The sequence below is a fragment of the Cololabis saira genome, unplaced genomic scaffold (genome assembly GCF_033807715.1).
Source record: "Cololabis saira isolate AMF1-May2022 unplaced genomic scaffold, fColSai1.1 scf336, whole genome shotgun sequence".
Taxonomy (NCBI): Eukaryota; Metazoa; Chordata; class Actinopteri; order Beloniformes; family Belonidae; genus Cololabis; species Cololabis saira.
Window position 1 is genome coordinate 2,303 of NW_026906500.1, and position 12,928 is coordinate 15,230.

The 12,928-nt window shown below is 45.0% G+C and overlaps 1 protein-coding gene across 1 annotated transcript; it reads right to left on the reverse strand.

The window, feature by feature from the left end:
• Positions 1-9,931: 9,931 nt before the first annotated feature.
• Positions 9,932-12,272, reverse strand: LOC133440023 (NACHT, LRR and PYD domains-containing protein 14-like). The gene is made up of 4 exons (XM_061717540.1): positions 12,208-12,272; positions 10,706-10,879; positions 10,386-10,559; positions 9,932-10,015 (listed from the first exon to the last, which is right to left on the reverse strand). The coding sequence occupies exons 1-4, from the start codon at positions 12,270-12,272 to the stop codon at positions 9,949-9,951; spliced, it is 480 nt and encodes a 159-aa protein (XP_061573524.1). The 3' UTR covers positions 9,932-9,948.
• Between the last annotated feature and the right edge of the window lie 656 nt (positions 12,273-12,928).

The window sequence follows — 12,928 nt, forward strand, 5'->3', positions numbered from 1 at the left end:
CACCCATGACTCTTTATGTCAAACCATTCAAAAGTTATGGCAGAGAAAAGTTTTCCGGGGGGTTCTGTTGAGCCATTTTGCCACGCCCATTAATGCAAACCATGAAATATCAAATTTATCACCAGGCCTGGCTTGCATGCAAAATTTGGTGACTTTTGGAGAACTATCAAATATGGACCAATCAGATTAAGGGGGCACGCTTTTCGGCGTCTAGCATCGCCACGGTAACACTTTTGAAAGAGAAAAGTAATGCGAGTAGTCGCAAGATGGAGACGCACATTTTGAGGTATAAGTCACCTGGATGCACGTTACGGTTCGGGCCGTATTAATTGCCGAAGGAATGGCATTAATTGCGCCAAAATTACACAATTAATTCAAAATGGCCGACTTCCTGTTCAATTTCGGCCATGGCGCCAAGAGACTTTTCTTTAAGTTGCGACATGATACAGGTGTGTACCGATTTTCGTTCATGTACGTCAAACCGTATTATGGGGCTTGAGGCTCAAAGTTTTTTCCCTCTGAACCAATCAGATGAAGGGTGGGCGCACTTTTTGGTGTCTAGCGTTGCCGCGGTAACGCTTTTAAATGAGAAAAGTAATGTGCGTCGTTGCAGGACAGGGACGCACATATTGATGTAGAAAAAAAAAAAATTGCTGACAAAAAAGTCTGGATACTGCGGGAATCGAACTCTGATCTCTGACTCCAAAGACGGGAACGCTCTGGCTGAGCTAAGACTCAGCTTCTCATTTCTATTTGACCTACTGACTTAGGAGAGACCAACATATCGACATTTAGTAATGTAAGTCTGGAGCTGTTTTTTCTAATTTTTTTAAATATTTGTAAGTTATTATTATAGTTAATATTAGTAAAACCCTACTATTTTAATTATTACTTTTTCTGTAACCATTCTGCCAAGGTTGTAACCGGGCTGAGCTGGGAATATTTCTGACGTCACCACATTACAGGGAGCTGATTGGTCGGGGGGCGGGGCCGTCATCACCCTACTCGCCACTGATTGGTCGGGGGGCGGGGCCGTCATCACCCTACTCGCCACCGATTGGTCGGGGGGCGGGGCCGGCAGACGTTTGAATCAGGAAGCGGGAGTCAGCGCGAGAGCGACTGGCGGCTCGTGGCGATTTTATTATAAAAAAGGGACAACCAATCAGAAGAAGGGGCGGGGCTAATTCAGGCCAAAGAAGCTCAAGGACTCATTGCAGAGTCCCTTGACACCACCTACGACTTCCTATGTCAAACCATTCAAAAGTTATGGCAGAGAAAAGTATTCAAGGTGGCGCTGTTGAGCCGTTAGGCCACGCCCATTAATGCAAACCATGAAATCTAAAATTTATCACCAGGCCTGGCTTGCATGCAAAATTTGGTGACTTTTGGAGAACTATCAAATATGGACCAATCACATAAAGGGGGGGCGCGCCTTTTGGCGTCTAGCGTCGCCACTGTAACACTTTTGAAAGAGAAAAGTAATGCGTGGTGTCGCAGGATGTAGACGCACATTTTGATGTATAACACACCTGGGTGCACGATACGGTTCGGGCTGAATTAACTCTCGAAGGAATGGCATAAATTTCGCCAAAATGACACAATTTATTCAAAATGGCCGACATCCTGTTCGGTTTTGGCCATGGCTCCAAGAGACTTTTCTTTAAGTTGTGCCATGATACAGGTGTGTAGCGATTTTCGTGCATGTACGTCAAACCGTATTGTGGGGCTTGAGGCACAAAGTTTTCCGGAGGGCGCTGTTGAGCCATTTTGCCACGCCCATTAATGCAAACCATGAAATATCAAATTTATCACCAGGCCTGGCTTGCATGCCAAATTTGGTGCCTTTTGGGGAACTATCAAATATGGACCAATCAGATGAAGGGGGGGTGCGCTTGTTGGCGTCTAGCGTCGCCACGGTAACACTTTCGAAAGAGAAAAGTAATGCGTGTAGTCGCAGGATGGAGACGCACATTTTGATGTATAACACATCTGGGTTCACGATACGGTTCGGGCTGAATTAACTCTCGAAGAATGGCATATATTGCTCCAAAATTACGCAATTAATTCAGAATGTTCAAAATGGCCGACTTCCTGTTCGGTTTCGGCCATGGCGCCAAGAGACTTTTCTTTTAGTTGCGACATGATACAGGAGTGTACCAATTTTCGTTCATGTACGTCAAACCGTATTATGGGGCTTGAGGCGCAAAGTTTTTTCTGTCTGAACCAACCAGATGAAGGGTGGGCGCGCTTTTTGGCGTCTAGCGTCGCCACGGTAACGCTTTTGAAAGAGAAAAGTAATGCGTGTGGTCGCAGGAGGGAGACGCACATTTTGATGTATAATACACCTGGGTGCACGTTACGGTTCGGGCTGAATTAACTGCCGAAGGAATGGCATAAATTGCGCCAAAGTGACACGATTAATTCAAAATGGCCGACTTCCTGTTCGGTTTCGGGCATGACGGCAAGAGACTTTTCTTTAAGTTGTCCCATGATACAGGTGTGTACCGATTTTCGTGCATGTACGTCAAACCGTATCGTGGGGCTTGAGGCACAAAGTTTTCAAGGGGGCGCTGTTGAGCCATTTTGCCACGCCCATTAATGCAAACCATTAAATATCAAATTTTTCGCCAGGCCTGACTTGGGTGCAAAATTTGGTGACTTTTTGGGCATGTTAAGGGGGGCAAAAAGGCCATCACTTTGTCAGAAGAAAAATAATAATAATTAAAGCTGCAAGCAGCGATGAACGGGCCCTCGCACTCACGGCCACCGCCCCCCATAAGCATATCAGAAACGACACCACTCACGACTTCCTATGTCAAACCATTCAAAAGTTATAGCAGAAAAAAGGGACAACCAATCAGAAGAAGGGGCGGGGCTAATTCAGGCCAATGAAGGTCAAGGACTCCATACAGAATCTGATGACACCACCCACGACTCTCTATGTCAAACCATTCCAAAGTTATAGCAGAAAATCGGGACAACCAATCAGAAGAAGGGGCGGGGCTAATTAAGGCCAACGAAGCTTAAGAACTCATTACAGAGTCCCATGACACCACCCACGACTCTCTATGTGAAACCATTCAAAAGTTATAGCAGAAAAAAGGGACAACCAATCAGAAGAAGGGGCGGGGCTAATTCATGCCAATGAAGGTCAAGGACTCCATAAATAATCTGATGACACCACCCAGGACTCCCTATGTCAAACCATTCAAAAGTTATGGCAGAGAAAAGTATTCTAGGGGGCGCTGTTGAGCCGTTAGGCCACGCCCATTAATGCAAACCATGAAATATCAAATGTATCGCCAGGCCTGGCTTGCATGCAAAATTTGGTGACTATCAAATATGGACCAATCAGATGAAGGGGGGGCGCGCCTTTTGGCGTCTAGCGTCGCCATGGTAACACTTTTGAAAGAGAAAAGTAATGCGTGGTGTCGCAGGATGGAGACGCACATTTTGATGTATAACACACCTGGGTGCACGTTACGGTTCGGGCCGTATTAATTGCCGAAGGAATGGCATAAATTTAGCCAAAATTACACAATTAATTCAAAATGGCCGACTTCCTGTTCGGTTTCGGCCATGGCTCCAAGAGACTTTTCTTTAAGTTGTGCCATGCTACACGTGTGTAGCGATTTTCGTGCATGTACGTCAAACCGTATCGTGGGGCTTGAGGCACAAAGTTTTCCGGGGGGCGCTGTTGAGCCATTTTGCCACGCCCATTAATGCAAACCATGAAATATCAAATTTATCGCCAGGCCCTGCTTGCATGCCAAATTTGGTGCCTTTTGGGGAACAATCAAATATGGACCAATCAGATGAAGGGGGGGCACGCTTGTTGGCGTCTAGCGTCGCCACGGTAACACTTTTGAAAGAGAAAAGTAATGCGCGTAGTCGCAGGATAGAGACGCACATTTTGATGTATAACACATCTGGGTTCATGATACGGTTCGGGCCGTATTAATTCTCGAAGGAATGGCATATATTGCTCCAAAATTACGTGATTCATTCAGAATGTTCAAAATGGCCGACTTCCTGTTCGGTTTCGGCCATGGCACCAAGAGACTTTTCTGTAAGTTGCAACATGATACAGGTGTGTACCGACTTTCGTTCATGTACGTCAAACCGTATTATGGGGCTTGAGGCGCAAAGTTTTTTCTGTCTGAACCAATCAGATGAAGGGTGGGCGCGCTTTTTGGCGTCTAGCGTCGCCACGGTAACGCTTTTGAGAGAGAAAAGTAATGCGTGGTGTCGGAGGATGGAGACGCACATTTTGATGTATAACACACCTGGGTGCTCGTTACGGTTCGGGCCGTATTAACTGCCGAAGGAATGGCATAAATTTCGCCAATATGACACGACTAATTCAAAATGGCCGACATCCTGTTCGGTTTCGGGCATGACGCCAAGAGACTTTTCTTTAAGTTACGTCATGATACAGGCGTGTACCGATTTTCGTGCATGTACGTCAAACCGTATCGTGGGGCTTGAGGCACAAAGTTTTCAAGGGGGCGCTGTTGAGCCATTTTGCCACGCCCATTAATGCAAACCATTAAATATCAAATTTTTCGCCAGGCCTGACTTGCGTGCAAAATTTGGTGACTTTTTGGGGACGTTTAGGGGGGCAAAAAGGCCCTCCTTTCGTCAGAAGAAAAAAGAAAGAAAGAAAGAAAGAAAGAAAAAAAATTCCTACAGATACAATAGGGCCTTCGCACTGCAAGTGCTCGGGCCCTAATTAAAGCTGCAAGCAGCGATGAACGGGCCCTCGCACTCACGTCCACCGCCCCCCATAAGCATATCAGAAATGACAGCCCCCACAACTCTCTATGTCAAACCCTTAAAAAGTTATAGCAGAAAATAGGGACAACCAATCAGAAGAAGGGGCGGGGCTAATTAAGGCCAACGAAGCTTAAGAACTCATTACAGAGTCCCATGATACCACCCATGACTTCCTATGTCAAACCATTCAAAAGTTATAGCAGAAAAAAGGGACAACCAATCAGAAGAAGGGGCGGGGCTAATTCAGGCCAATGAAGGTCAAGGACTCCATAAAGAATCTGATGACACCACCCACGACTCTCTATGTCAAACCATTCTAAAGTTATAGCAGAAAATCGGGACAACGAATCAGAAGAAGGGGCGGGGCTAATTAAGGCAAACGAAGCTTAAGGACTCATTACAGAGTCCCATGACACCACCCACAACTCTCTATGTCAAACCATTCAAAAGTTATGGCAGAGAAAAGTATTCTAGGGGGCGCTGTTGAGCCGTTAGGCCACGCCCATTAATGCAAACCATGAAATATCACATTTATCGCCAAGTTTGGCTTGCATGCAAAATTTGGTGACTTTTGGAGAACTATCAAATATGGACCAATCACATGAAGGGGTGGCGCGCCTTTTGGCGTCTAGCGTCGCCGCGGTAACACTTCTGAAAGAGAAAAGTAATGCGTGGTGTCGCAGGATGTAGACGCACATTTTGATGTATAACACACCTGGGTGCACGTTACGGTTCGGGCTGAATTAACTGCCGAAGGAATGGCATAAATTTCGCCAAAATGACACAATTTATTCAAAATGGCCGACATCCTGTTCGGTTTCGGCCATGGCTCCAAGAAGCTTTTCTTTAAGTTTTGCCATGATACAGGTGTGTAGCGATTTTCGTGCATGTACGTCAAACCGTATTGTGGGGCTTGAGGCACAAAGTTTTCCGGGGGGCGCTGTTGAGCCAATTTGCCACGCCCATAAATGCAAACCATGAAATATCAAATTTATCGCCAGGCCTGGCTTGCATGCAAAATTTGGTGCCTTTTGGGGAACTATCAAATATGGACCAATCAGATGAAGGGGCGGTGCGCTTGTTGCCGTCTAGCGTCGCCACGGTAACACTTTTGAAAGAGAAAAGTAATGCGTGTAGTCGCAGGATGGAGACGCACATTTTGATGTATAACACACCTGGGTGCACGTTACGGTTCGGGCTGAATTAACTGCCGAAGGAATGGCATAAATTGCGCCAAAGTGACACGATTAATTCAAAATGGCCGACTTCCTGTTCGGTTTCGGCCATGTCGCCAAGAGACTTTTCTTTAAGTTGTTTACTGATACAGGTGTGTACCGATTTTCGTGCATGTACGTCAAACCGTATCGTGGGGCTTGAGGCACAAAGTTTTCAAGGGGGCGCTGTTGAGCCATTTTACCACGCCCATTAATGCAAACCATTAAATATCAAATTTTTCGCCAGGCCTGACTTGGGTGCAAAATTTGGTGACTTTTTGGGCATGTTAAGGGGGGCAAAAAGGCCATCACTTTGTCAGAAGAAAAATAATAATAATAATTAAAGCTGCAAGCAGCGATGAACGGGCCCTCACACTCATGGCCACCGCCCCCCATAAGCATATCAGAAACGATACCACCCACGACTTCCTATGTCAAACCATTCAAAAGTTATAGCAGAAAAAAGGGACAACCAATCAGAAGAAGGGGCGGGGCTAATTAAGGCCAAAGAAGCTCAAGGACTCATTACAGAGTCCCATGACACCACCCACGACTCTCTATGTCAAAACATTCAAATGTTATAGCAGGAAATAGGGACAACCAATCAGAAGAAGGGGCGGGGCTAATTTTCACCAATTATGATTATGATATTATGTCAAGGACTCTATACCGAGTCCCATGACGTCACCACCCACGACTCTTTATGTCAAACCATTCAAAAGTTATGGCAGAGAAAAGTATTCTAGGGGGCGCTGTTGAGCCGTTAGGCCACGCCCATTAATGCAAACCATGAAATATCAAATTTATCGCCAAGCCTGGCTTGCATGTAAAATTTGGTGACTTTTGGAGAACTATCAAATATGGACCAATCAGATGAAGGGGACGCACGCTTTTTCGCATCTAGTGTCGCCATGGTAACACTTTTGAAAGAGAAAAGTAATGTGCGTAGCCGCAAGATGAAGACGCACATTTTGATGTATAACACACCTGGGTGCACGTTACGGTTCGGGCCGTATTAATTGCCGAAAGAATGGCATAAATTGCACCAAAATTACACAATTAATTCAAAATGGCCGACTTCCTGTTCGGCTTTGGCCATGGCGCCAAGAGACTTTTCTTTAAGTTGCGACATGATACAGGTGTGTAACGATTTACGTGCATGTACGTCAAACCGTATTGTGGGGCTTGAGGCACAAAGTTTTCCGGGGGGCGCTGTTGAGCCATTTTGCCACGCCCATTAATGTTAACCATGAAATATCAAAATTATCACCAGGCCTGGCTTGCATGCAAAATTTGGTGACTTTTGGGGAACTATCAAATATGGACCAATCAGATGAAGGGGGGCGTGGTTTTTGGCGTCTAGTGTCGCCACGGTAACACTTTTGAAAGAGAAAAGTAATGCGCGTAGTCGCAAGATGAAGACGCACATTTTGATGTATAACACATCTGGGTTCACGTTACGGTTCGGGCCGTATTAATTCTCGAAGGAATGGCTCATATTGCTCCAAAATTATGCGATTCATTCAGAATGTTCAAAATGGCCGACTTCCTGTTCGGTTTCGGCCATGGCGCCAAGAGACTTTTCTTTAAGTAAAGACATGATAAAGAAGTGTACCGATTTTCGTTCATGTACGTCAAACCGTATTATGGGGCTTGAGGCGCAAAGTTTTTTCTGTCTGAACCAACCAGATGAAGGGTGGGCGCGCTTTTTGGCGTCTAGCGTCGCCACGGTAACGCTTTTGAAAGAGAAAAGTAATGCGTGTTTTTGCAGGATGGAGACGCACGTTTTGATGTATAACACACTTGGGGGCACGTTACGGTTCGGGCCGTATTAACTGCCGAAGGAATGGCATAAATTTCGCCAAAATGACACGATTAATTCAAAATGGCCGACATCCTGTTCGGTTTCGGGCATGACGCCAAGAGACTTTTCTTTAAGTTGTGTACTGATACAGGTGTGTACCGATTTTCGTGCATGTACGTCAAACCGTATTGTGGGGCTTGAGGCACAAAGTTTTCAAGGGGGCGCTGTTGAGCCATTTTGCCACGCCCATTAATGCAAACCATTAAATATCAAATTTTTCGCCAGGCCTGACTTGCATGCAAAATTTGGTGACTTTTTGGGCACGTTTAGGGGGGCAAAAAGGCCTTCCTTTTGTCAGAACAATAAGAAGAAGAAGAATAATTCCTACAGATACAATAGGGCCTTCGCACTGAAGGTGCTCGGGCCCTAAAAATTCCTGCAAATACAATAGGGCCTTCGCACTGAAGGTGCTCGGGCCCTAATAATAATAATAATAATAATAAAAATTCCTGCAAATACAATAGGGCCTTCGCACTGCAAGTGCTCGGGCCCTAATAAACATCACAGATACAATAGGGTCCTCGCACTTTCAGTGCTCGGGCCCTAATAATAATAAACATCACAGATACAATAGGGTCCTCGCACTTTCAGTGCTCGGGCCCTAATAACAGCAAACCCTCCATTGTACATCTGAAAAATGAATGTAAACTGTACTCAGCGTCTCTAAAACTGATGTGTGAAAAAAACGATATTGCCAAAAGCTTATATGAAACGATGTCTTTGTTTCTTAATTCTTATTAATACACTTCCCATAGTTTGTCAGTAAATTTATCTTTTTTTTTGCTCTCAACCCCCCCAAATGTTGAATATCTGTAGAAAATTCATTGTTTCGTTTCATTTGCCTTTTGTTGTAAACCCTACAGAATTTTGTAAACCTCCAAGCGGGAGCTGTTATTGCTCCATATATGGTTAATTGGCGGCGTTTCTGAATGCAAATGACTGTAACCGTGCACGAGCACGGCAGTTAAGAACAGGTGGATTTATCATCACTGATGTGCGTACGACCGGTGTCCGCACGTTTGATTAATCCGGATTTTTTTTTACTTACACAAATTCTAAATTTCATTCCTACAGGATTTAGAACTTTTTCTACGAACGGTTGATAAATGAGGCCCCAGGACTTCAGAGTTCAGAGCTGCAGTGGAGCAGCTGTGTGTCTGAACATCCTGGAAGGCCGTCAGCTGGAATACTCCTTTATTTCTGGACACGTGAACACCAGCACAACACTGGTCTACAACAAACATCTGGACCCTCTGATTGGCCGACTGCTGTCTCTGTGTTTCTGTCCAATCCTGCAGCCTGTCATCATCCTGTCATGGTCCACACCTGACCATGTCTGTGTCTGCACCTTTACCCTTATCTGTCTGTGTGTCTGCACCTTGATACTTAATTCAATTCAATTCAATTCAATTTTATTTATATAGCGTCTAATACAACAGATGTTGTCTCTAGACGCTTTCCAGAGATCCAGAACATGAACATAAACATAAACATAAACATAAACATAAACCCCCGAGCAATTATTATATAAACAATGGCAGGTAAAAACTCCCTTAGTGGGAGAAAAGCCTTAAGCCAAACAGTGGCAAGGAAAAACTCCCCTTTAGGAGGAAGAAACCTTGAGCAGGACCAGGCTCATAAGGGGGGACCCTCCTGCCGAAGGCCAGACTGGGGGAGTCAGGGACGTCGATAGCACACAGCAGGCAGGTGGAAGCAGCAGCGGGATGACCAGAGGTGGGGGGGGGGGGCGTCAGCAGCACACAACAGTCATGTGGAAGCAGCAGCGGGATGACCAGAGGTGGGGGGGGGGGGGGGGCGTCAGCAGCACACAACAGTCATGTGGAAGCAGCAGCGGGATGACCAGAGGGGGGGGGGGACCGGGAACACAGGCCAGAACGCAGCTCCTGAGGCTCCGGCCTGCAAACATACACAAAAGAGAAAAAAGGGGGGCCGGCACAAGAAACTACAGGAACAATGGACAAAAATGATAGCTATGAGATATTTATAATAAATAAAAATGGTAATGGAGAAGAGAGGCAGGGAAAAGGAGAGGAGAAGAAGGGTGAGAGGCACCGCCCAGCAGATCATGTAAACTTACCTTTGTCTGTGTTTCCCCTCAGGTCCACTAGATGTCCTCCCTCCCCCACACATGGTGTTCTTCCTGCATTGGGGGTTAATTGGGTTCACCAGGTGTTCATCGTTGTCTGTGATTTGTGCACTGGGTATTTAAGCAGTTCTGTTCTTGGTGATCTTTCTTGAGTTGTCTGTGTACCTGAGCACATGTTTTGCTGGGAGCATCTAATAAATATCCTTTTGATTGGATTTTTCTGCATCCTCTTGCCTTGGACCTGTTTTTTGCTCTGCATCCTTGGATCCCTTTTTTCAACCCTTACACATCCTCCTCTCACAGCTTCATGAGGAAAGCAGCTGCTGAGAAGCTGCAGCTTCACTGGAAACACTGATCTTTGATACCAACTGGTTTTAGTAGAAAACTGCTGGAAGCAGCAGAACCGAGTTCAACCTCCACTGACCTGAGATCCTGCAGCTTGTAGTCTAGACTCTCCACCAGATCAGAAAGCTGCTTCACATCTGCAGCCTGCAGGTCGTTGCTGCTCAGGTCCAGATGTTTCAGATGGGAGGGGTTGGACTTCAGAGCTGAGACCAGAGAAGAACAGCTGATCTCTGACAGATCGCAGCCCCTCAACCTGAACAAAGACACCAGAGAAGAAGAACTCAGAGCAGTCAGATGGTCAGTGTGGATCAGTAGAAGATCAGCCTGATGTCTGCAGGTTAGTGTCAACACAACTTTCACATCAGATTCATCTGAACACACAAATAAAACATGTCTTACTCCAGAGTCTCCAGTCTGCAGTCTGGACTCTCCAGAAATCCACTCAGATGTTTCACTCCTGAATCATACAGGTAGTTCTTGCTCAGGTCCAGATGTTTCAGGTGGGAGGGGTTGGACTTCAGAGCTGAGACCAGAGAAGAACAGCTGATCTCTGACAGACTGCAGTACTGCAACCTGAACAGAAAGTAAAACATGTTCCAGTCTCATCAGAGAAGAGTTTCTTCAAATATCAACTTTGTCATCAGGTCCATGTGGGTCACCACCGTATCTGGACTTTATAAAACAGGTTTTACAGTTTTGTTACATCCATGATGTGGGTTCCTGGTTGTTCCTCTGACATGTTCACCTTTACTGAACATCCTGAGCTTTTCTGGTCCAAGTCTGACACTAGATTAAGATGAAAACACCAACATACACACCAATCCTTTTGATTAGTGTTGATGTTCAAATATTGTTCAAAGCAGCAGTTTAGAGATCAGAAGCTGATCTAGCAACAATTATTAACACCAGAATGGATCTGTGGAGAACTGCTGGACTTTATATCATGTGTCCAGTTTTATATCATTTATGCAGGATTCCTGAGCTTTTTATCATAATGATCCTTGTATGTTATAAGAGTTAAAATGATGTTTTCTGAGAGCAGAAGATATTAAAATACTTTACTTTTAGTAATGTGTCATTTATAATTTGATTTATCTTGCAAACACCTAATAATTCTGTTACAACTGAGTTTATCAGTTAACATCTTACTGTTAGTTAAAGATAAGAATGATTGAATTCTGTATATTTATCAGACTAATTCAACACATTCTGAAGTCTGTGTGAAACTAAACATCAGGTTCTGTATCGCTTGCACTTGAAAAGTCTTTGCTTGAACAACTAATGATCTGCTTGATTAAAGGACATTTCTGAATTAAACCCCCACGGGAGGATCTAAGACACTTCCTGTCAGGACGATCACTTTGACGCTCCACCTGTAGCCGTCAGTCCAACCTGTCCAGGTCTGAGGCCTCGTTTACACGCAGCAACAACGCTGCTGTTTTCATCAGTTTTAGACGTTCGTTTACACCAAAACGAAGCTCAAAGTCTCCAAAAACCATCATTCCTGAAAACTCCGGCCAAAGTGGAGATTTTTAAAACCTCCGTCTTCACGTTTGCTTGTAAACGGAGAGAAACGGACATTTAGGCTTCAGGACGTCACGTGGGACGTGGTGAGAAAACTCTGAAAACGAAGGAGTTGTCCCGGAGGAATGGTGTGAGAACTTCAGGATGTCGCGGTCATCGCTACTGTCCCTTTAGGAGTTACTGCACCCCCACATAGAAGGTCAGACCACTTTCATGCTCGGACAGTGTCATGAAAAAAGTAGCTGCACCCTCTACTATACTATTACTAGGTTGGGTCTGTTGGTGACCTGTTTCCTGTTTTATTTTGAAAGTACATCCTTGTGTGTTTAGTTCTTTCTTTGACTCCCCTTGGTCCCGTCCATCCTGATTGTTTGCACCTGTGTCTCCTCAGTCCTTGAGAGGACATGTGTCTCTTCCTGGCTGTTGGTCCGTCTGTCTTCATTCCTGCTCTCTTTCAGTCCCGGCTGGTTGTCAGTCTGACGCCTCCCAGTCATCTTCACCATTCTCTCATTTCTGTTAGAGGACTTTTTCTGGGTTTTTATGTTTTGTTAAAATAAAGGACTTTGCTGCCATCTGTCACCTTTGGGTTTCCTGCATTTGGGTTCTGTAATATCAACTCATGACAAAACCTGCAGCTGTTTTAGTTCAGACTCAGGAAACTGCAGATTACACACACAAGAAAGTACAAAGTACAAACATGTACTTTGGCCTGCTGTGCTGGGCTAATGTTTAGTAAACTTTTCAAGGTTAAACTTTCTTTTAAACTGTTTTTTCTCCTGTACATCTAAAATAATTTTCTTTATATATATATATATATATATATACATATATATATAGAGAGAGAGAGAGAGAGAGAGAGAGAGAGAGAGAGAGAGAGAGAGAGAGAGAGAGAGAGAGAGAGAGAGAGAGAGAGAGAGAGAGAGAGAGAGAGAGAGAGAGAGAGAGAGAGAGAGAGGAGAGAGAGAGAGGAGATAGAGAGAGAGAGAGAGAGAGAGAGAGAGAGAGAGAGGAGAGAGAGAGAGAGAGAGAGAGAGAGAGAGAGAGAGAGAGAGAGAGAGAGGAGAGAGACAGAGAGAGAGACCGAGTAGAGAGAAAGAG